The following is a 20,936-nucleotide window of genomic DNA, read 5'->3' as shown; positions in this document are numbered from 1 at the left end:
TCTCTTTGAGAAAGGCCTTATGCTTGTAAATCTCCAAGACCAGAAACAAAAAACAGTTTTCCACTTTTCCTCCTTTACCAAACAAGGTGTGACAATTGTGTTCTTCAGTGTCTAGCAGAAGACATAGCTGGTGCTGTTGGCCACGGGTTACGGAGCAGTAGGTGTATGTCAAATTCAGTGTGCTACTGTAGTTGTTATTTTACAGTAACTATATTGACTTACATATTTTCAAGAGGACTATTGTATTAAAAAATCTTTGATATGCTTATTTTTAGCTATATATGTCTTGGATTGTGACAAATTTCCTTTTCTGCTGTTGTAGAGTGGCCATACTTAAAGAACATAGGAGATAATTATTTTAGGAATGAAAACTTGGTAAATGCAGGAGTTAAACTCAGAAGTTAAATCATCAGTTAACAAACCTCTAAATACTGAAGACACAATTCACATATCAAATGATGCCCAAGAAGGAAGGAAGGAGAGGTCCCTGGTCCTGGAAAGGCTTGATGCAGCAGTGTAGGGGAATACCAGGACAGGGAAGCAGGAGGGGGTTGATTGGGGAACAGGGGGAGGGGAGAGTGCTTATGGGACTTTTGGGGGAGGGGGAACCAGGAAAGGGGATATCATTTGAAATGTAAATAAAGAATGCATCTAATAAAAAATGTTTTAAAAAACCTCTAAAATATTAAGCAAATTATCTCCCTAAACCTAATATAAATCCAATATAAGCCAAATGTTTAGTTTAAGTTAGATACTCCTTATTCCTTTACTGATCAAACGACACAGTGGTTGTAGGTGATGATATATCACAACTACTACTACTAATTCACCTTTGTAGGGCATTTGGTTTTAGCTGGTTTTACCACACCCAATATACTAGCTAAGTAGAAAAAGAGAATTGTCCCTCTGAAACTAAAAAAAAAAATTCAGTGCCGAAATATAAAACAAATTTGCTTGTAAAACTCAGAGGCAAAGATATTTTTTCTTTATAATTTTAGAAAAAATATCTAAATTTATAATTTATTATACAAATTCTATTATTGTGAATTAACTCATAATATTTTGATAGAGGTATAATATATGGAAATGTAAATAAGCTAATAAATATGACTCTACAATCAACTTTGTTAACCATTTCAGAAGTATATGAGAAGATAAGTAATAACAAAATGACTAGTAAAGACTTTGGATCATATGTGTAACTAATCTTCCAAGACAATTCATGGATTTTTATATAGTAGTTCAACTTAGATGATTCTGTAATAGAAAAAAATCCACACAATATCAAGTTACGCAAGTTTATTATGAAAAGAAATTTGACAAAATACCTTTAAGTGCTAAATACATACAAAGCATTGAATGGTATTCCTATTCTTTCTCCTGCCCACTCATTTTTCTTTAAACAATGATATTACATTACAGCCCAAAACGTCACAGATTAAAAAAAAAGATGTTTTGCTAGCAAATATGCAGATGATTTAGAGTAGAGCTCATGAACATTAAAACTACATTTAAATCTCACTTCGGATCTTAATGACAAACTGTGGGATACAAAGCTAGGATATATAAAAGCAAATTTATAATATATGATATACTTTATACTTTGATAAATACAATTTTCTGTATATAAATAAAGTAATTATTTTGCTTTATCATGATGGTCAGAAAAACATTTTCTAAGGAAACAGTGCTAACTTCCCTAACAATGGACACGTGGATGTGCTGACGCAGATACACAAACATTCCAGGGAATGCAAAGGGCCATACATGCTCTCTCAATCAAGCTCTGACTAAGCCTCTTCCTCCTCATCACTACTGCTACTGTGAGTCAGAATCCATTCCCTGTAGGCCTGAATGTTCTGTAAGCATGGCAAAGGAAAAAGAAGCATAAAGGTTAGTTAAGTAGCAGGAAAAGATGTTAAAGTTAGGAAATGTTACGGTGTTAGAGGAATTTTAAAGCAGAGTTTTCATCTGTGACTCATGTAACTGTGTATATAATACTTAACAGGCTTAAAAACTACCTCCACATACAAACTCATGTCAGACATACTCTGTGTATCAATGAGGTGTTCTAAGAAGATATTGATTATTCTTCTTTATAAGTCACCTAATTGGCTACTACGAAGCACTGAAATAACATCCTGCTTTTTAGATAAATAAAATGAACGTATTTTACATTTAACTATAATGTATAAACATATGTAGTTTAGTCAAAATAGAACCTTTTTTTTAGAAAAACAGAAAAAAAAGGAGAAATATCAGAAGGCAGAATGTAACAAACACTTTCTAAAGCACTGTCACTAAATCATTTTGGTGAAAGCTAGGCAGATTATAGTCCTAGTTTTTGAGACAGGGTCTCCTTATTGCATGCTGACCTCAAGCGTCCATGTAGTTTAAGATGACTTTGAAACTCTGATCACCCCGCCTCCACCTCCCACCTGCTGGATCGCGACAGGCACCACCATGCCTGGTTTATATAGTGCTCAAGATAAAACCTAGGAGTTGTTCCTTGCTATACAAGAACTTTCTCCCTTTTATTTTATATTTTATTACATTGTATTTTAAGAACTGTGCTAAAAGTAGTGGTTTTATTTTAGAAAAGCATTATTACTATCAGAACAGCAACTAACTTTTTAACATCTATAAACAAATAATGCTAACTGTAAATATACCAAGACATTTTACAAATTCCTGTAAGTATTCAAGTTACTAACATATTTAACACTCTTGCTGAAAAATATCCAAAGGTGATAAAGATCAGGAGATTTTATTTATTGAAACAGAATCTTTAGCAGAGACTTGTCTACTAAAAATAATATGTCTTTAAATAAAAATTCATAGTTTTAAATTCCAAAGAAATAAATTAATTAAGGTATGGGATAAACTTTCTTGCCACTGAAATCCAATTATCAATAATGAGAAACACTGAATATAATCTGTTCCTGGATAATGATGACAGTATATTTATAAATTCTCCTCACTATGAATTCCTATTTTGTAGCAAATGTATTAAAGCAGCTCTTGAGAAATATTCTCGTTTTAATTATGTTATGAAAGCCACTCAACTTTCAGTATAGTAAAAAGTTAATTGTTAATTCTTCTCTAAAAAGTGCAGGCACATATGGGGTAGAAATGCTTCAACTAAATTAGGCAGACATGACAACAACTTTCTGTTTTTGAAGAATAATAAACTCTCATGGTAGAGATTGCAGAACATGTCCTTTAAGTACAACCACCAAAGACACTACCAACTTTATTTCAATTTGCAAGTATTTTGACACTTTAATGAAGATGTAAAAATCAAGGTAAAAGTTACTTTACTAAATACTGCACTTCTATGCTACAGTTACATTTTAATACATTGAACAGAAGATCAAGAGAAGATATAAAGTATATTTAATGAATTAATACATATTCTACATGCAGTAGTAAAATAGTAAAAATTTTAAATTTTTATCCTGGTAATTTTAAACTTGAGAAGTTTCATGTTTCAAAAGTTTATTACTATGAATATTTTTTAAACCTATAAAAATACTGACTCCTTATTTCAAATATATGGCTTAATTTAATAGTCCACACCAAACCCACAGAAACAACCTTACAATGGGATAATCTGGGATATGAGGTATTATTTCTACCTTAATCTAAGTTTTAAAACTTGGGTTATCAAGTAACAAAGTTGTCTGAACTGACAAACCATTCTAGCCTCAGGCTATCTATTGTCCCCCAAATTATAATATCTCCTTATGAGAAGACATTGCATCAAATCCCACAAGGCTCTACACACACTAATCCAAGCATCCTCAGAGAACGCTTAAGAACCACAGATGATCAACAGTGGCAGTGTTCTTGAGCTTTATTTTCCCTTCCTTCATGAATAAATTAGGAATGAAAATTATATTTAATATAAAAACTAGTGGTGGTATGAAAGGCAGGAGAACTACCTCTAACAGAAACAACCTAAGTAGATCAGTATGTGCTGTCAAGTTTAAAGGGCTTATAAGGCACACTGGCTCTTGCCAGTTCCAGAATACCCAAAGCAGAACTAAGAATAATCTATTGAAAGATTAGACTGACTGATGTTCGTAACACAAAATATTTTCTTTATATTCAAAATACTGAAACAGCTGCACAGAATTTGTAAAAGTTTAAGACTAAAATCTACTGTTGGCTTTCACTTGCAAAGTCATGCATTAACAGTTTTCATATCAAACTTTTTGATGCCTGTAAAAAAGAAAAAAAAATCTCATAGTAAATAAATGTACTAAGTAAATAAAAGTATAAATAAGGTTAAATAAGACAAATAAAAGCCTAATCTATTTTAAGGTATTGTTTAACTATTTTAAAACACCCTAAGTTATGAGATTTGATTTATAAGACATTTCTTCACTTACCTGTAACATTTGATTTCCTGTCCCATCGCGCAACCTGTAAGGTCTGATGACTCCATCTTCATTAAAGAACCTGGGAGGTCGCAAACTTTCTACTTCAGAAGTCTCTGTAGCTCTAAAAATAAAAAGATTACATGTATATATGTATAAAATATCTTATTATATGTATATAAATATATAAAGCATAAGTTTTAAAATCTGCACTTCTGGCTCAGGGAAGAAGAAATGGACAGAATAGTAAGAGCAGAATGCTGTGGGCCAGCCTCTCCTAGAAAGGGCTGTAAAAACAAGACTGTAACAACAGCAGTTATCAATAGACATGCTAATGTGGGAGGGGACGATTTCTTGGAGACCCCTCCTAGACAAAGAACTGATGACTGCCATGAGAAAGAAAATTAACCTCTCCAGTGATGAGCCACCTCTTGGTTGTGCTCAGCCTTCAACCCATATACACACAAATAATGAGCAAGTTGTATTTATATTTATTTGCATATACATATAAATATGCATGTAAAATATAATCAAAGCAAAAGTGGCCATCAGCTTGAGAGTACGGGGCATGGGAGGAGCTTGCAGGAGAGCAGCTGGGGAGGGATGCAGGAAAGGAAGTAACACTGTTCTGTATCAATTAAAAATATCAAAAACACTTTAAAACAGTATAAAACAACTACCAAATAATCTTAATGGTAAAATAATAAAAATAAGACTAAAATAATATTAGATAAATAAGATGCTTTTATGACATAAGCAATGCAAATTTCCTAGAGATATTATCAAAAAATCTGTTAATTTTCTTGGACTTTCTTTGTAAAGATAACCAGAAAACAGATTTTGTTTTGGTTTGTTTTAATGAGAGGCACACATTTGGCCAACCCTCCCCGCGCCCCTGCCGTGGATGTTCAATGTCATATGCCATTAAGCAACTGTAACTTCAAACTTCAGTGAGATACTATGTTATACCTAAAAGCTATTAAAAGCAGGCAGAATGAGCACAGATGAGGAAGGCCAGAACCAGACCAAAATCATAAAATTCTATAAGGAAGGTCATGAGGTAGAAAAGGCATTAAACCCTGCTCCTCACTAGTGACAAAGGCCTCAGCTTTGTCACCCTTCACTGGCATGAGCAGAGAAACCCTTCCTGTCCTCATACTGTTCTTGTCAGGACTATCTCATAGAGGAATACGAAAAAGGCAGTGACTAGGTGAAGAGAGGGGCTTGTCTTATTTGTGGACAGGAACCTTCCTCAGTCAACGTTACTTGAAGGGAAACTATTCCCCTCACATTGAAGTATAAACCAGTTAAACTGTGGCTAGTATCCTGCTCATATTCTAAGCTGAAATATTCTGTCATATTTCATACTCTAAGATTTAGCTAATTCTCCAATGGAATGAATACAGTATAATATAAAATACCTTGTTTTGGATAGGGATGAAATGTTTAGGGAGGGGAAATCTGTACTTTCTTCTCATTTGTTCCTCCTTCTTTTCCCACACTCATCTAGCCCTAATCTTTTACCTCTGGACATTCAGCAACTACCTCCACCATCAACTTCACAAACCTATGTTCATTGTCACCTACCCATCTGTGATGGTTTGTATATGCTTGGGACAGGGGAGTGACACTATTAGGAAGTGTGTTACTGTGGGTGTGGGCTTTAAGACCCTAGTCCTATCTGCCTGGAACTGAGTCTTCCACTAGCAGCCCTCAGATGAAGATGTAGAACTCTCAGCTCAGCCTGTACCATGCCTGCCTAGATGCTACCATGCTCCCACATTGATAATAATGGACTGAACCTCTGAACCTGTAAGTTGGTCCCAATTAAATGTCTTGCATATACTTGCCTTGGTCATGGTGTCTGTTCACAGCAGTAAAAGCCTAACTCAGATACAATCTGAGATGAAAGGCTTTTCTGAGAAGGGAGTGTTGACTATCTAGTTTTACAAAGAACTAGGATACCTGTAGTACAGCGTTTAAAAGAGGGGGTGAAAAATCCTGGGGAAAATGGAATAATGGAAAAAAACACATACCATTTATCCAAAGAAAGGTGCATGTGTATGTGTTCAGTGGCATAGAACTAACATGGTTTTATTTTATTTTATGTTTTTCCTCAAGACACTGTCTTAGTGAAACTCACTATGTAGACCAGGGCAGCCTCAAACTCTCTGAGAATCACCTGTGCCTACCTCCCAAGTACTAGGACTAAAGATATATGCCAGCATCCTTCACTGTGGCTAACAGTCTTCAAGAGTGAACAAAATTTAAATATTCATCTGCTAATTAACAACCAAAGGTGGTTTAGATGAAAAATGTCTCCCATAGGCTCACACATTTGAACACTTGGCCCTGAGCTGGCAGTGCTGGTTGTAGGGGAGGGGTATAAGCCTTTAGGGATGTGGAACACTTTGCAGAAAGTGCGTCACTAGAGGTAGTCTTTCAGAGCTTATGACTTGCCACATGTCCAGTTCACATCTCTGTTCCTCCCTGTGGGTAGAAGTGTCACCAGAATCTTCCCACCCCTGTTGTTGCATGTCCTCCCCACCACTATAGATATAACATGAACAACCACTGTAAACCAAAACAAACTCTTCTATAAGTTGCCCCCAGACATGGATATGACTAACATGGTTTTATCAGAGGAACAGAAATGAAAATAAGTGATAGATCTATATAAGAAGATATTACTCAATAAAAGGGAAGCTCTACTTTTTGCTACATCATAAATGAACTCTGAAAACTTGTTAGATAAAATAAGTCACTCACAAAAGGCTCCATATTATATGATTCTATTTACATATATTATCTAAACCAGGCAAACCCAAACACAAAGGAAATCGTGATGGCGAATGCTAAGGGGAGATGGAAATGGTGAGTGACTGATAACATGCATGAGGATTCCTCTGGGGAAGGTGAAAGGGAATTTGTTGGCGATGGCAGCAGCACAACACTAAAACCTAGTGTCTGTGATTATGCTTCAAGTTGATGATTTTTATAGTATGTTTCCAGAATGTATAAAGAACTTACCACTCACCAATAAAGGATCAACACTCCAACTAAAAAAGTGAAAAGGGTTTAAAGGCAGTTTTTAATCTAAGTATAAAAAGAACCAGGGGGGATTATTTTTTATTTTTTTGGTATTAGAACTGTTTAATATCTTTGCTATAGCTGTAGCTAAATTAACCTACAAGAATGACAAAAACAAAAGCATGCACAATTGGTAACAGACAAGTAAATCAGTATGTCAAATTGGGAAAGTCTGAATTAGATCAGCAGACTCTGACAATGTCCCTTTTGTCTCATTACATTATAATTTTACAAAATGCCTCTGTGGAAAATGGTTTTCCACACTCTCCATAGAAAATGGTCTCCATACTCTCTGGATGGTGGATCCACAGAAGTCTAATGTTATAATCTCCAGAATGAGTTAGTGTTCCTTTGTAAAGTGTCTATATAGTGTTACTAAATTGAGGACTGCAAAGTAAGGGAATAATATATGTACAATCTAAATGGCATCAAAAGTGTCCTTCTAAGAGAGACCAGATACACAAAGGAGAAAGACATGTGAAGATGAAGGCAGGAAACAAAACTGCAGCCTCAAAGCAAGGAATGCTACTGGACACTTGCACACTCTAGGGACAAATTCTCTCCAAATGTAATTGTGAGAAAAACGTTCTCTCTTGTCACCAGGTCTATGGTAATTTTCTACAGTGGCCAGAGGACATGTAATGATGCGCTATGGGAGGGATCCCTCTACATTATTTCCTACCACTGCATGTAAACGTACTATTAGCTTAATCACAAAACATCACTACCACCAAAATCCCAGACTACTGTATGTTCACTGCTAGTCATGGGAAGAGGTAAGAGTCACTGTATCCATAGAAGTTGCATTTTAATAAGAAACAGTAGGTAAAATATATAGTATATTAGATATTGGTCAAAGAAGAAGATAAAAATAAAGAAGGGAAAGGAAATACAAAGTATCTTGAGTTAAAATACAGGTAAAATAAAATTTTAGAGTGGTCACAGAAGTGAATTCTGCAGGGTGAAGTGAATACTACTTTCTCTTAGCAGTAGTACAAACTTTGTCTACTTTGTAACTGTTAAATACTGCTTTCTATCAGTCTACCTTCCTGACTATTCCTTTTTGTAATCTCTCTTGCTGGGTCCTCATTCCCTAACTCCTAAGTGTTGTTCCCAAGTCTCAAGTCCTCAGATGTTTTTCTCTTTTCCATTTTTACTCTTAAGCCCTCACAAACTCTGTTATAAACATTGTATTACAGGACCTAGACTCAATCTTTAATGGTGCCTTGGGACCTCTCTCCTAAACTCCAGACTCTCTCACTATAAATAACCTACTTGGCTTTTCCAGTTGGGTGTGTAACAGAAATTTAAAGCTCAATAAATTCATAAGACATCTTTCAGTTCTGTTGTTCTCAACCTTTTCCTAGCATATTCACAGAAAAAAGAACATAAAGAATGGTGAGGTTTTAGCAGTAGAGGGTAAATCAAGCAGCTGTGACAAGTCTGCATAGCTTGCTCCATGGCTTGCTGCTTTATAACTAAACTGCCATAGACAGCATACACAGATATGCTGCATCTGAGTCAGAGTTTAGCTGGTCAAAGCATGCCTGACACCAATTGCTAGAAACAGATGACAAGAGAACTCTACACTGCTGAAGTCACAGAACAACAGCAATTTAGAATCAAAATTAGTAAGGCACACAATCTACCATGGTGTTCACACTGAAGAGCCTGCAAACCAACAGTAGATATATGCCAAGGTTCAAAATGCAATTCATCTGTCAGTCATAAAGAGAACTTACCTTTTGATTCCCTGAAAGGTACTGCTGGCCATGTCTATGATGCCACCCGTTGGCCTTGCCACTGCTCCAACTAAACCTTTTCCAACACCTTTGAAGAAACCAGCTGCTCCTTCCTTTTGAGCACCTATAAAACACAACCAACTCAAGCAACTGGACCAAATAAAAATGAAACTTGTGAGTTTATGACAGCCAAAGCAACTACAACACTTGCCTTTAATTGGCTTTGTAACAATCCCTGTAATGCCACTTACAAAACCCTGCAGAAAAAGCACAAGTGAAAAGTTATATTTCCATATGATGCTTATAAGACCATTTTGCTTCAATACAAAAATTATAGAGTTCTTTCTTCCATAAATCACAATGATTAACATATTTATTTCCTAGGTGTTTTATTTAAACAATGTTTTTGAAGATTATGGGAATATTTTATATGCCACATTACAATGGTCAGTAATAACTTAATTAGACCTGTGCCAACTTCTTTACTCATACAATTATGACTTCCCTGATGTGTTTATAAGCCCAGGGAAGTCTTACAGAGACAAGGCCTTTTCCTCCTCGAGTGATGCCCTCTCGAAGGCCAGCGGGCTGCTTATTCATTGCTTCTCTTCTCTTCTGCTGGTAGTCTTCATCCATTGTCATGGCCGCTACCCCTTTAGCCATAGCACTGGTGATTTTGGAGGCGGCACCAGCTAGTCCACCTAACAGAAAGTAAGTAGTATGTTAAGCAAAGGCTCAGGTCCCACTGGCTCTGGCAGTGCTGCTGGGTTTCCTGCTGCTTACCTACGGCTCCACCAACCAGTGCTTTCAATCCTAGTGCCATTCCCTCCACAAACTCTTCAGGCCCCTGGATGGCCCCCTATAGTGACAAAGGAGTGGTATTAAAGACATGGGTATGATAGCTACTGGAAGAACAAAGGAAACGATGCCAGCAAAACTACAGCCCTCATGTAATATTAGGTCACTCAAAGTCTAACAGATGGAACATATCCAGACAGAGAGAGAAGTTTGCTCCTCACTGTCAACTGTAGTGAAAGAACCATGCACAGCTTACAGTAGTCTTAATAATCTTTTAGAAAACTAAACCTTCAAATTCTTATCATTTTTATAAATCACAATGTATAGAAAAATTAGTTGTACTTTGTTTTTGTTATGCATTTATAAGTAGGGGCACTCTAAATGTGCTCATGAAAAGTTGAAAAGACCTAGATTACTTTTCTTCTCCCTTATTATTACATACTTTTGTGTAAAACAAAATTTCCATACACAGTGAACTTTTTTTACTACAACCTGAACTGTACTTATTATTATTACAAATCAACACCTAAAGTTGATCCTAAGAAATTTTGAAGGAAAAAGTAGAAATTTCCTCTGTGGGTCTCTCAAATGTACATGTTTACATGTATAGCTCAAGTTAATAACTGAACTATACATGATATTATGCATTAAGAAAACATTTATATAATTCATTAAATAATACAAATATATATTTTACCTGGTAAGGTTCATAAAAAAATGCTTCTACTCCTTCTGAAAATTCTCTAATTAAGCCAAAGGGATTTCCCAAAACGTCAAGTCCAAGAATGAGTACATACATTTGTTTAATAGCCTAAAAAATAAAGAAATATATATATATATATATATCAACATCATAAGACTACTATCCTTATAGATTACTTAGTATTCAGATCCAGTTTGCTTAGGATAACATTTTACTAGAAATTTCAAGACCCAAACCCTATCACTGTTCTTTTTGTTTTTCATTTTATTTTATATGTATGGTTGTTTTGCTTGCATATATGTTGGTTTGCCACATGCATGCAGTACCCTTGGAGTCAAGAAGAAGGTGTCAGATTCTCTGGGACTGGAGATACAGACAGCTGTGGGTTCCATGTGGGTCCTGAGAATCAAACCTCGTTCTTTCGAAAAGCAGCAAGTACTATCCAGCCTTTATTACAGTTCTTCATTTAAAATATAATTATTAAAAATACATATTAGTGTGGAGGGGCATATTATGTGTGGGTAGCTATTGAAGGCAGAGTTCAACCTGCCTTGAGGTATCTTGAGTAACACTCACATTCTTCTTCTTCGAGAGGGCCTAACTAGCCTAGACTGATGGCACGTAAGCCCCAGTGATCTTGTCTCAGACCACTCAGTGCTGGGATCACTAGTATTTACTAGCATACCTGGCATTTTTACATGGATTCTGGGGCTGAAACTCAAGTCACCAGGCTTGCAAGGCAAGACCTCTTCAGTGACTCAGCCATTCCCTACAGCCAACTATACTTAGTTTTTGAAAAACAACTTGGAAGAGATAAAATGAAACTAGACGCCGGGCGGTGGTGGCACATACCTTTAATCCTAGCACTTGGGAGACAGAGGCAGGCGGGATTTCTGAGTTTGAGGCCAGCCTGGTCTACAGAGCGAGTTCCAGGACAGCCAGGGCTACACAGAGAAACCCTGTTTTGAAAAAAAAAAAAAAAAACAAAAAAAACAACAACAACAACAACAACAACAAAAAAAACCAAAAAAAAAACAAAAACAAAAAAAAAGGAAAAGACACTAGACTCTAGAGTCTAGATTACAGAAAAAGCTTTCAGTGCTCCATCCCTTGTGAGTTACTACCATCCTTATTTTACAGATTTCCCAGGGTCACAAAGTACATGGCAAAAGTGGATGCCTGCCCAAAACTCAACTCTAAATCCTAAGATTTAGGAATCTTTCTAGACTTGACAAGATCCACAGAAACAAGGCATGTAGCTGACTCAACAACTCCACAGTAAAAATACCTGTGTTCATCATTGACCGATCATTTCATGGAACAAAGTATGATAAATTATTAGAAAAAGTTCATGTATTTATAATCTACATTTATTCAGAAAAATTCTAATAGTGTTTATTTTTATTTATTGTTTTGTTTTAAGAACAAGGACAAAAAATTCAAATGCTGGTTGGGCTTAAGTTTATCTGAATAAATTTGAGGGTAGAGAAAAACCCAAGTTCAAAAATTTAAAACTTTGCTAATTGCTTTCCTGACAAATCTGTACTATACATGCACGGACAGATATGGGACAGTTGCCTGGCCACCAGACAGAAAAACTGGTAAGCAAAATTCAGAACCCCAATAAAACTCATAGTTGAGAACAGTAGGCGTTGGGACTAGCTCCCGTACAGATTCCTGTCCTGTACCACATAACACTCTACTAAGAGGACCATGACAACCAGTCATGTAGCAGAGAGCCTAGAGTTCTCCATGATAATGAGGTATCTAGATAGGCCCAAGTGTTTAGCCAATGAACATCCCTTTCTAGGCATTCCTTCCCACAAGAGGGATTTAATCTCTGGTTCACCCTGAGTAAGTCTCATACCCATCCTTATCTGCCATGAATAAAGCAGTCTGGACAAGCAAGGACTATCTCCTTTATCAAGAACTGCTAGGGTGGGGTGGGAAGATTTTCATCATATGGAGCCTAACTTAAGTCTCCCACTGAAGGTCTCTTCACACTCCTGGCACTCACTTGAAGCTAAGCTGGATTTACCCGCCCCGGGCTAATCACAGGTCTGTTCCCATCTCCTTGCTATTCCCATCAGTGTCTGGTACACAGGAGGATAGGAGTCCCCATTCTCAAGTCTTTGCAGTTCCTAGCTGTGTCTAGGTGCACAGGAGTTTGCAAACCACAGCCTCTATCACAGCATCCACCATTTCTCTCCTGGAGAAACATGGGCTGGGACCCCTATTGTAGACTGCATTTTGTCTGCCCTGAGTGGTGGGCGTGTTGGTGTCCCATGAGCCTGGCACCCCAGTGGTGAGGAAGAGATGCAGCTTAGTGTCCTTGCATTTTGCCTCCCCTAGCAGTGTCAAATGCAGAACCACAGGCAGACACAAGATTTCACTAGCTTACCTCTTTCTCTTTGTAAGATAATCTCATACTCACCTGTTTGGAATAGTGTCTTATTACTTCAGATTGCAATTCAGATGTTGTATGGAACTGGTAGTTGAGTTCAAAAAAGGCAAGTCTGAAAAAAATATTAACATATTTATTTATGTATACATAAGTGTGTATACATGGAGAGAGAAAAAAAACATTAGCTATTGGTGACTTAGTTTTACTTTCCTTAGAATTTTCTTTTCCAGATCTCTCCAATACATTTATCCTATGTAATCCTTGGCATAATCTAGTCAAAGAAATTCTCTAATACTCTTGTAAAATCTATAACTCTTATCCTATGAAGAAAACCACCAAAGACCAAGGCAAAGACCTCAGTCATGTACCTGTAGAACAATTCCCAACTTTGCCCTATAAAGGCCCATAAGAAAATGTTTTGACAAGCAGGGGTGAGTGCAGGGGCTAGCTGGGAATGGTCAGTTGCTGCAGGTCTTCCTTCTGGGAAGCAGAGGTAGCAAATGATGTAGGACCTGGATAGCTCTTTTGTTGGACAATGAGAACAGGAATATATAGTTCACCTTATTTTGATTCTGTGCTCTTGTTTTTTTGACTGTTTCCCAGTAAGGTTCAGAGCTAACTCTGATTTTCATGCTGTTCTTAATAAGTAGGCTTGCTAAGACATGTAACCTGGGAAGGTGACCTTTTTGTAAAGCAGTATCTACTCAGCCTTTTGAATCATTGATAGCCATTAGCATCTATTCTGACTCACATTCAAATAGAAATGGGCTTTGTCTGATTCTGGGATGAGACACTATGTTGTTCATGTTCATCTTGAACTCCTGAACTCAAGTCATCTTTCCACCTTAGCCTCCCAGTGCTGTGATTATGTGTGTGCCCCATGGTGCCTAGCTTAAACACCAATTTTGACTATTATACATTTAAATCAATCCCTTCATTGTCCTCTGTCTCATCACATAGTATTTGAAAAGCCTTCCTCTTATGGGCTTGAAAGTCTTACCTTCCTAATACCACACCTCTTAACGTATCTTACACCAATGAACATAAAACTGAATACCTGATACCCCCTTTCCTTAAGAAATACTTAAAAATTATTCTTAACTTAGTTATTAAGGGCAGATAAAATACTTCGTGTTATTTTGATTATAATACACTTAAAGACAGAAACCACATTTTGCCTATAATTTTCAATATACTTATATTTATAAAAATTTAAATAAACATAAATGAACCATTTATCAGCTTATAGATATAAGATTAAACATACTTAAAGACTACATCTTGCACATCTGTAAGGGTGGCACCAATACTCTTCAGCAAAAGATTTAAAGAATGAACAGGAATTAATCCTCCATGTTGTTCTGAATCATTAGCTTCTTCTCTTCCAGAACTCAGTGAAACACTCAAATGCAACTGAAGAGACAAAGATACATTAAAGCACTTTCCCTGCAGTGGCAACATTTTTTATAAAACAGTTTGACATTGAGTATATTAAACCATAAATAAGATCTGAAATGTTACCTGAATTATGCAAAAACTTAATAATGAAAAAGTTTAAGAAAGTCAAAATCCAACATAGCTGTGTTGAAAATTCATAATTTAAGATGTTTAGCTAAACATTTAGTTCAAGTCCACACTAGAATTGAGTTTTCCTTCTGTTTGATTTTTATGAGACAGCATCTGACTACTTAGCCCAGGCTACTTGGATTTGAATTCCCTTTGCCTCAGCATAACGAATGCTGAACAAATACTACTGCAAGCAGCTTCATCTCAATCCTCTTGGCACTGTGCTGAACGTAGGAAAATATATGATAGTGACCCTAACAACCTAGATTTTTAAGTTGTTAAAGTAACATATCTCTGAAAGTTTACAAATTCAACTATTAAAATTAAGTTATCACAATAAAGCCACTTTTGTAGCCAGGAGTGGTAGATGCATGCCTCTAATTCCCAGCACACAGGAGGCAGAGGAACTCTGAGTTCCAGAACAGCCAAGGCTACACAAAGAAAGTATTTCCAAACAAACAAACAAACAAACAAGCAAGCAAACAGTGGACTTCTGTGTTGCACTGTATATAAATCCCATATATAGGATTGTGTAGCAACTTTAATGTGCTATAAATAACTTGCAGAAACGGTGTTAGACATTTGGATAGTACTACCAAGATGGCTTAGTAGTAGATAAAGGCTCTTGCTACCAAGTCTGAGAATGTGAATTCAATCCCTGGAAATCACATAGTCACAGGAGAGAACTGACTTTCACATGCCTCCGTGCTTGCAGTGACAAGTTCACACACATATTAAAAAAAAAAAAAAAAAAAAAGCCTGAGATCTGGGCTGGTGAGTTGGCTTAGCAAGGAGAATTACTTGGTACATAAACCTGACAGGTTGAGTTCAAAGTCAGAACCCACAATGGAAGGAGAGAATGTTCTCCTTCAAGTTCCTACCCGCTGTGATGAACGTAGCCTACACTTACACACCACACACGCACGCACATATAACAAAATTAGAGCATAATTATATTCTGTGCTCAATTCTTTTTGTTTTGCAGTGTGTATATATGCATGTACATTTGTGTGTACATGAATGTTCATTGCCCTGTACCTCTTAAGTCCACTTTATGAATTTCTAACTAAAACATACACCATACATGAAATGAAACTTACCATAATTTATGAAAAAAATCAAAGTAAAATAAAAGAGCTAAGATATAGACTCATGCTGTAGGGGATTTCAGTATTCTTTCTTTCTTTCCTTTTTTTTTTTTTTTTTTGTTTTTTTTTGTTTTTTTGGATTTGGTTTTTTCAAGACAGGATTTCTCTGTATAGCCCTGGCTGTCCTGGAACTCACTCTGTAGACCAGGTTGGCCTCGAACTCAGAAATTTGCCTGCCTCTGCCTCCCAGAGTGCTGGGATTACAGGCGTGTGTGCCACCACCGCCCAGCTTCAGTATTATTTCTAAAAGGTAAAGAGATTTAAAAAAAAAAATGTAAAGGATAAATACCTCTTATTCATTATATGTAGCTGTGAAACTATACAACTACTATGCTGTTAAAGGACAGCTTTTAAGTGCTAATTCCCTACAAAGAGATCAAACCCATTTGCAATTATTGCAATTATTTAGTTTATAAAAGTAAATGTATTTTTCTTACCTTGATAGGAGATATATGAAAATATTCAAAGAGATTGACTTGTGATTGGTCTACTGATGAAACCACTTCATATTCTTGTTCAAATGCTTCTACATCCTTATGAAAATATTCCACCTACACAAGGAATAGACCTATTTATGTACGATATTTAAAGCCAATGGTTCTCACATTGAAGAAAATTCCTCCTTAACATCCAGTCAGCATTATTCTTAGTTGGAAGTTACTACCCTCAGAATTAACTTGTATCATGACTGCTAGGGAAGTCTGCCAAAAACTACATGACAGATGTATCTTTTATGTTTCTATTAACCGATACCTAGGTTTTCTTCATGTGATTATAGATTTTATTTTAAAAGAACACTAATACATTCCAGCAACATCCTTTGTGGCTATTTGCTTCTTTAAACAGAGTACTATAACAGTCTGTAGCACTTTAGAGGCTAGTAATATAATGTACAAAGGAGATGGTACTAAATAATTTCACATGAGGTGGTGGTGGTTTTATTTTTGGTAATCACTAACACTTCTTTTCTAAATATGCACAGACCTACATTATTACTTCTGTATGCTGAAAAGTTGTCAAAAGAACTTGAAGATACAGAAATTATGCAGATATGCAAAAGATCTCGTTTTTCTTATACTGTACAACCAATCAGTCATCTGTCCATTCATATATATGTGTGTATATATAGAGTTGTAATTTAGAAAGACTTTGACAGCTAGGTCTCTGATCCATTTGGCGCATTTCTATGTATGTGTGATGTAAAGACCCCAGTTCTTCTGGAAGTGGCTGTCAGCTGTCAGCAACATGTCTTGAAACACTGCTCATCCCTTCATTACATATCTGTGTCCTTTTGTGAAAATAAACAAACATACTCTTATTCCAGAAATCTATGTCTATCCTTTTGCCAGCCTTAATTGTTCTTATCATCATGCTTTGTACTGAGTTTTATAATTGGGGTATGATCCAGTACTTTGTTCTTCTTCAAAATTATTTAGGCTAACTTGAGCCTTTGTGATTCCACTGAATTTCAAAAGCAGATCTTTAAACAATACATTGTAATTTACAGAGTGTAGATTTAAATATATTCTTAGGTATTTATTTTTTACTGGATTATTATGCATGAAAGCTGTTTAGAGGGGACTAGAGAGATGGCTCAGTGGTTAAGAGCAATGACTGCTCTTCCAGAGGACCTGAGCTCAACTCCCAGCAACCACATAGTGGCTCACAACCATCTGTAATGGGATCTGACGCCCTCTTCTAGAGTCTTTGAAGAGAGCAGTGATGTACTCATATACATAAAATAGTAAATAAATCCTTAAAAAAAGAAAGGTGTTTATATAGTTTGGGTGTGGGGTTATGATGCTAGTACATAAGAAATAGAACTGATTTTGCCACGTTGGTTCTTGTCATTTATAACTTACATAATTCATGTTGCCTCTAATTGTGTATCTTCTTTTGGCTTTTTGTGTATAAGATTAGCTCAAGGATTGTGTGTATGAGAAAAGAGGTAATTTGATCTCTTTGGTTTTGATGTATATACTATTACTTTTTCATCCCTACTTGATTTTCGTGAAGATAGTGAGATTTTGGACAGGCATCAGCAGGCTGTTTCTCATCTATTGGGTAAGATTTTCAGTGTTTTACCCTGTTGTTTTTGACTGTATATTTACTACCTACATTTATACAGTATTCTTCTTATACATCCTGACAGATAGACTTGGCGTCCTAGTATTTTGTTGAAGACTATTATCTTCATATTCATGAAAGATATGAATCTGCGGTTTTCTTTTAGTGTCTTTTTAGTTTTGTTTTGGTGTTGGAATATAGTATTCTTCTTATACATCCTGACAGATAGACTTGGTTTCCTAGTATTTTGTTGAAGACTATTATCTTCATATTCATGAAAGATATGAATCTGTGGTTTTCTTTTAGTGCCTTTTTAGTTTTGTTTTGGTGCTGTAATAGTAATGGCTTTATAGTATGGGTAGAGAAATGTTGCCTCTTCCTGTTTACTGGAGCCACTTGTGCAATGCTTAGTAGAATTGAGGGGTGATGCAGCGCATTGCCATTCAGGTAGATTTAGGATCAGGCCTCATGTCTTAGGGATCAGGTAGATCTAGGGTCACACCTCCCATCTTAGGGATCAGTTAGATCTAGGGTCACACCTCCCATCTTAGGGATTGTTTTTAATGATTAGTATCTTCTGAGTAATTTTTACTACTTCCCTGTGATTTTTAAGATTTGCCCATTTCATCTAAGTTTTATAATTTATTGGCATAAAACTATCGATGGTATTTCTTTATAACCCATTTATTTGAGTAAAGCCAGAAGTAAACTTCCTTCTGTGGTTCTTTAAAAAAAAAAAAAAATCTCTTTCACTTTCATTGCTTTTTTTGCTACTATTTCACTGTTTCAGCAAATGACATTTAGAAAGCACACTAAAAGCACAAATAATAAAAAACCCAAACTAATATGTACTTCATTAACATTAAAAACATCTATGCTTCTAAAATACTGCCAGAACAATAGAAAACACTTGAAACTCATACACCTGGTAAAAAACTAATTAGAATACACAAGGAATTTGGAAATTCAACAGTAAGAAGACAGATAAGTCATTACATAACCTGGAGAGCCCAAGCAGTAAAGATGTACACATATTAGCACATCAAAAGATTCTCCTCAGAGAAGCCAGTTCATACCCACTAGGATGGCAAGTACAAACCCTACAAACAACAGTAACTATTGTAGGGAAGGCTGAGAAGTCACAGTGCTCACACACTGAAAAATGAATGGATGAGAAAGGTGGAATCACTGTAAACCACATGAGAAGTTTTTAGAGTGAATTTGTTAAAAGACTAAATACGCTTAAACATTATTACTACGTGACTCAGCAAACACATTCTTAGATATATATACATACATGAGAAATGAAAAGCTTAAGTTTATATAAAAATACGAACATACTAAACATCATCATACTTGTAAAATGTAAAAGCAGTCCAGATTTCAAGTGACCAATGAATAGGCAGAGTGTAATAAACTCACATGATGAATTATTACTCAGTTATAAATACTAATACATGTTACAGCATAGAGAAATCTTAAAAACATGCTAAGTGATGGGGTACAAGGGGATCCAGAGGGGAAATGGAGATGAGTAGGATATTTCACTGAAAAAATGTATGAAATCCTCATAAAAATATGAAATAAGTCCTCAACAAACATCATATACTAAGATTTTTGTGCATATAAATATTATAGGCAAAAAGTAAATTAATATTTACACAGAACTAAGACATCTGAGATGTGATAAGAGATTCTTGAATTTCACCAGGTAGTGACAACCTATCCACAGAATTTGTAACATTTTCTTAGACCTTCTCTTTCATGTTTCCTGTCAAATGCTATCCCTCCACATCTTACCTCTGTTTTTTCAGTCACCTCTGCTTTTGGGACAAGGTCTGCCAGGGCATAAACAAACCCAAGATCCAATCTAAGATCCATTTCTTGAATCAGCACTTTGAAATACCTGTATTACAATGTAGGAAACAAACAAATCAAGTAAATACATTAAGGGAATTAGGTAAAATAAATGAGGTCAACTTTAGAGCTTTGAAACTTGGGACTAAATGAATGAATGCAATGAAGCTTGCTACACTGTAACAGCAAGAAACTCCAAATAAGAAAGTGGCCTCAGAAAAGAAATTGACTGCTGACAAGTCATGGAACAGACATTTACACCACAACAATAATGAACAAACAAACTACATGTGGTAAATCATTTAAGTAAAAAATTTAATGAAAAAAGCAAGCCCTAAAAGAATTTTATAGTTTGAAATATTTTGAGAAAATAAGACATTAATCTAGCTAGCTAAAGAGATGGCTCAGTGATTAAAAGAATTCACTGGCTGTTCTTCCATAGGACCCAAGTTTGAGTCTCATCATCCATAGAGGGCTCATAATTGTCTGTAAATCCAGCCCCAGATAATCACATGCCCTCTTTGGGTCTTAGCAAGTACCTCACATATATAATGTTATGCAGGCAAGACACTCATATACATAAAATAAAAATAAATGGAAAAATTTTAATTAGAAAATAAAAATAAGAGAATGTTTATACATATCATAATAATGCATTATTTTTAAATTTTATCTATTTATCAGTGGGCATGTGTGTGGGTCATGTGTACTACAGTTCATTGTAGAGGCAGTTCTTTCCTTCCACCTGTGTATGGGCTCCAGGGATCAAAGTCAGGATTTACTAGGCTTGTGCTGCAGGAGACTTCATCCTTTGAGAACTCTCACTGGCTCATAACAGAGCATTTTTAAAGCAGGAGAACAGATACAGTTCATCTCAGTGACGAGGGGAAAGAAATAGAGGGATGATCACTTTGATGGATGCTGTGCTCCCTAATCTGCTTCTTGGAATGAGCGAATTGTAAATAAAGATGGAAATTTTACTTTTGTCACTGTTCCTAAAACAAAGTATGGCCATTATAAATAACTTAAGACAGAAAAAATGCAAATAAAAAGAAAATAATAAGTACTTGAGGTCTAGAGACAACTACTGTTAACCTTTACATATATTCAGAATCTTCTGCCTTTCTAAGATTACCAAATACTTAACAATTTTTATTTTACCTTTAAATTTTATTATTT

General features: G+C 35.8%; 1 protein-coding gene across 3 annotated transcripts in view; it reads right to left on the bottom strand.

The window, feature by feature from the left end:
* The window catches only part of Vps13a (vacuolar protein sorting 13 homolog A), a 172,800-nt gene that overhangs the window by 14,296 nt on the left and 137,568 nt on the right, over positions 1 to 20,936 (bottom strand). For 2 of the 3 annotated variants that reach the window (XM_052188728.1, XM_052188738.1), the window contains exons 59-68: positions 19,701 to 19,806; positions 16,271 to 16,384; positions 14,387 to 14,532; positions 13,150 to 13,231; positions 10,710 to 10,823; positions 9,998 to 10,073; positions 9,752 to 9,915; positions 9,426 to 9,471; positions 9,215 to 9,338; positions 4,395 to 4,506 (exon numbers count right to left, since the gene is read on the bottom strand). In XM_052188728.1, coding sequence (XP_052044688.1) covers positions 4,395 to 4,506; positions 9,215 to 9,338; positions 9,426 to 9,471; positions 9,752 to 9,915; positions 9,998 to 10,073; positions 10,710 to 10,823; positions 13,150 to 13,231; positions 14,387 to 14,532; positions 16,271 to 16,384; positions 19,701 to 19,806 — 1,084 coding nt within the window. Of the gene's footprint in view, positions 1 to 1,284; positions 4,225 to 4,394; positions 4,507 to 9,214; positions 9,339 to 9,425; positions 9,472 to 9,751; positions 9,916 to 9,997; positions 10,074 to 10,709; positions 10,824 to 13,149; positions 13,232 to 14,386; positions 14,533 to 16,270; positions 16,385 to 19,700; positions 19,807 to 20,936 lie in introns of those variants that run through there. The other variant, XM_052188745.1, reaches the window with a different exon arrangement.

The sequence above is a fragment of the Apodemus sylvaticus genome, chromosome 1, assembly GCF_947179515.1.
Source record: "Apodemus sylvaticus chromosome 1, mApoSyl1.1, whole genome shotgun sequence".
Lineage (NCBI taxonomy): Eukaryota > Metazoa > Chordata > Mammalia > Rodentia > Muridae > Apodemus > Apodemus sylvaticus.
This window is presented reverse-complemented; position numbering and strand designations above follow the sequence as displayed.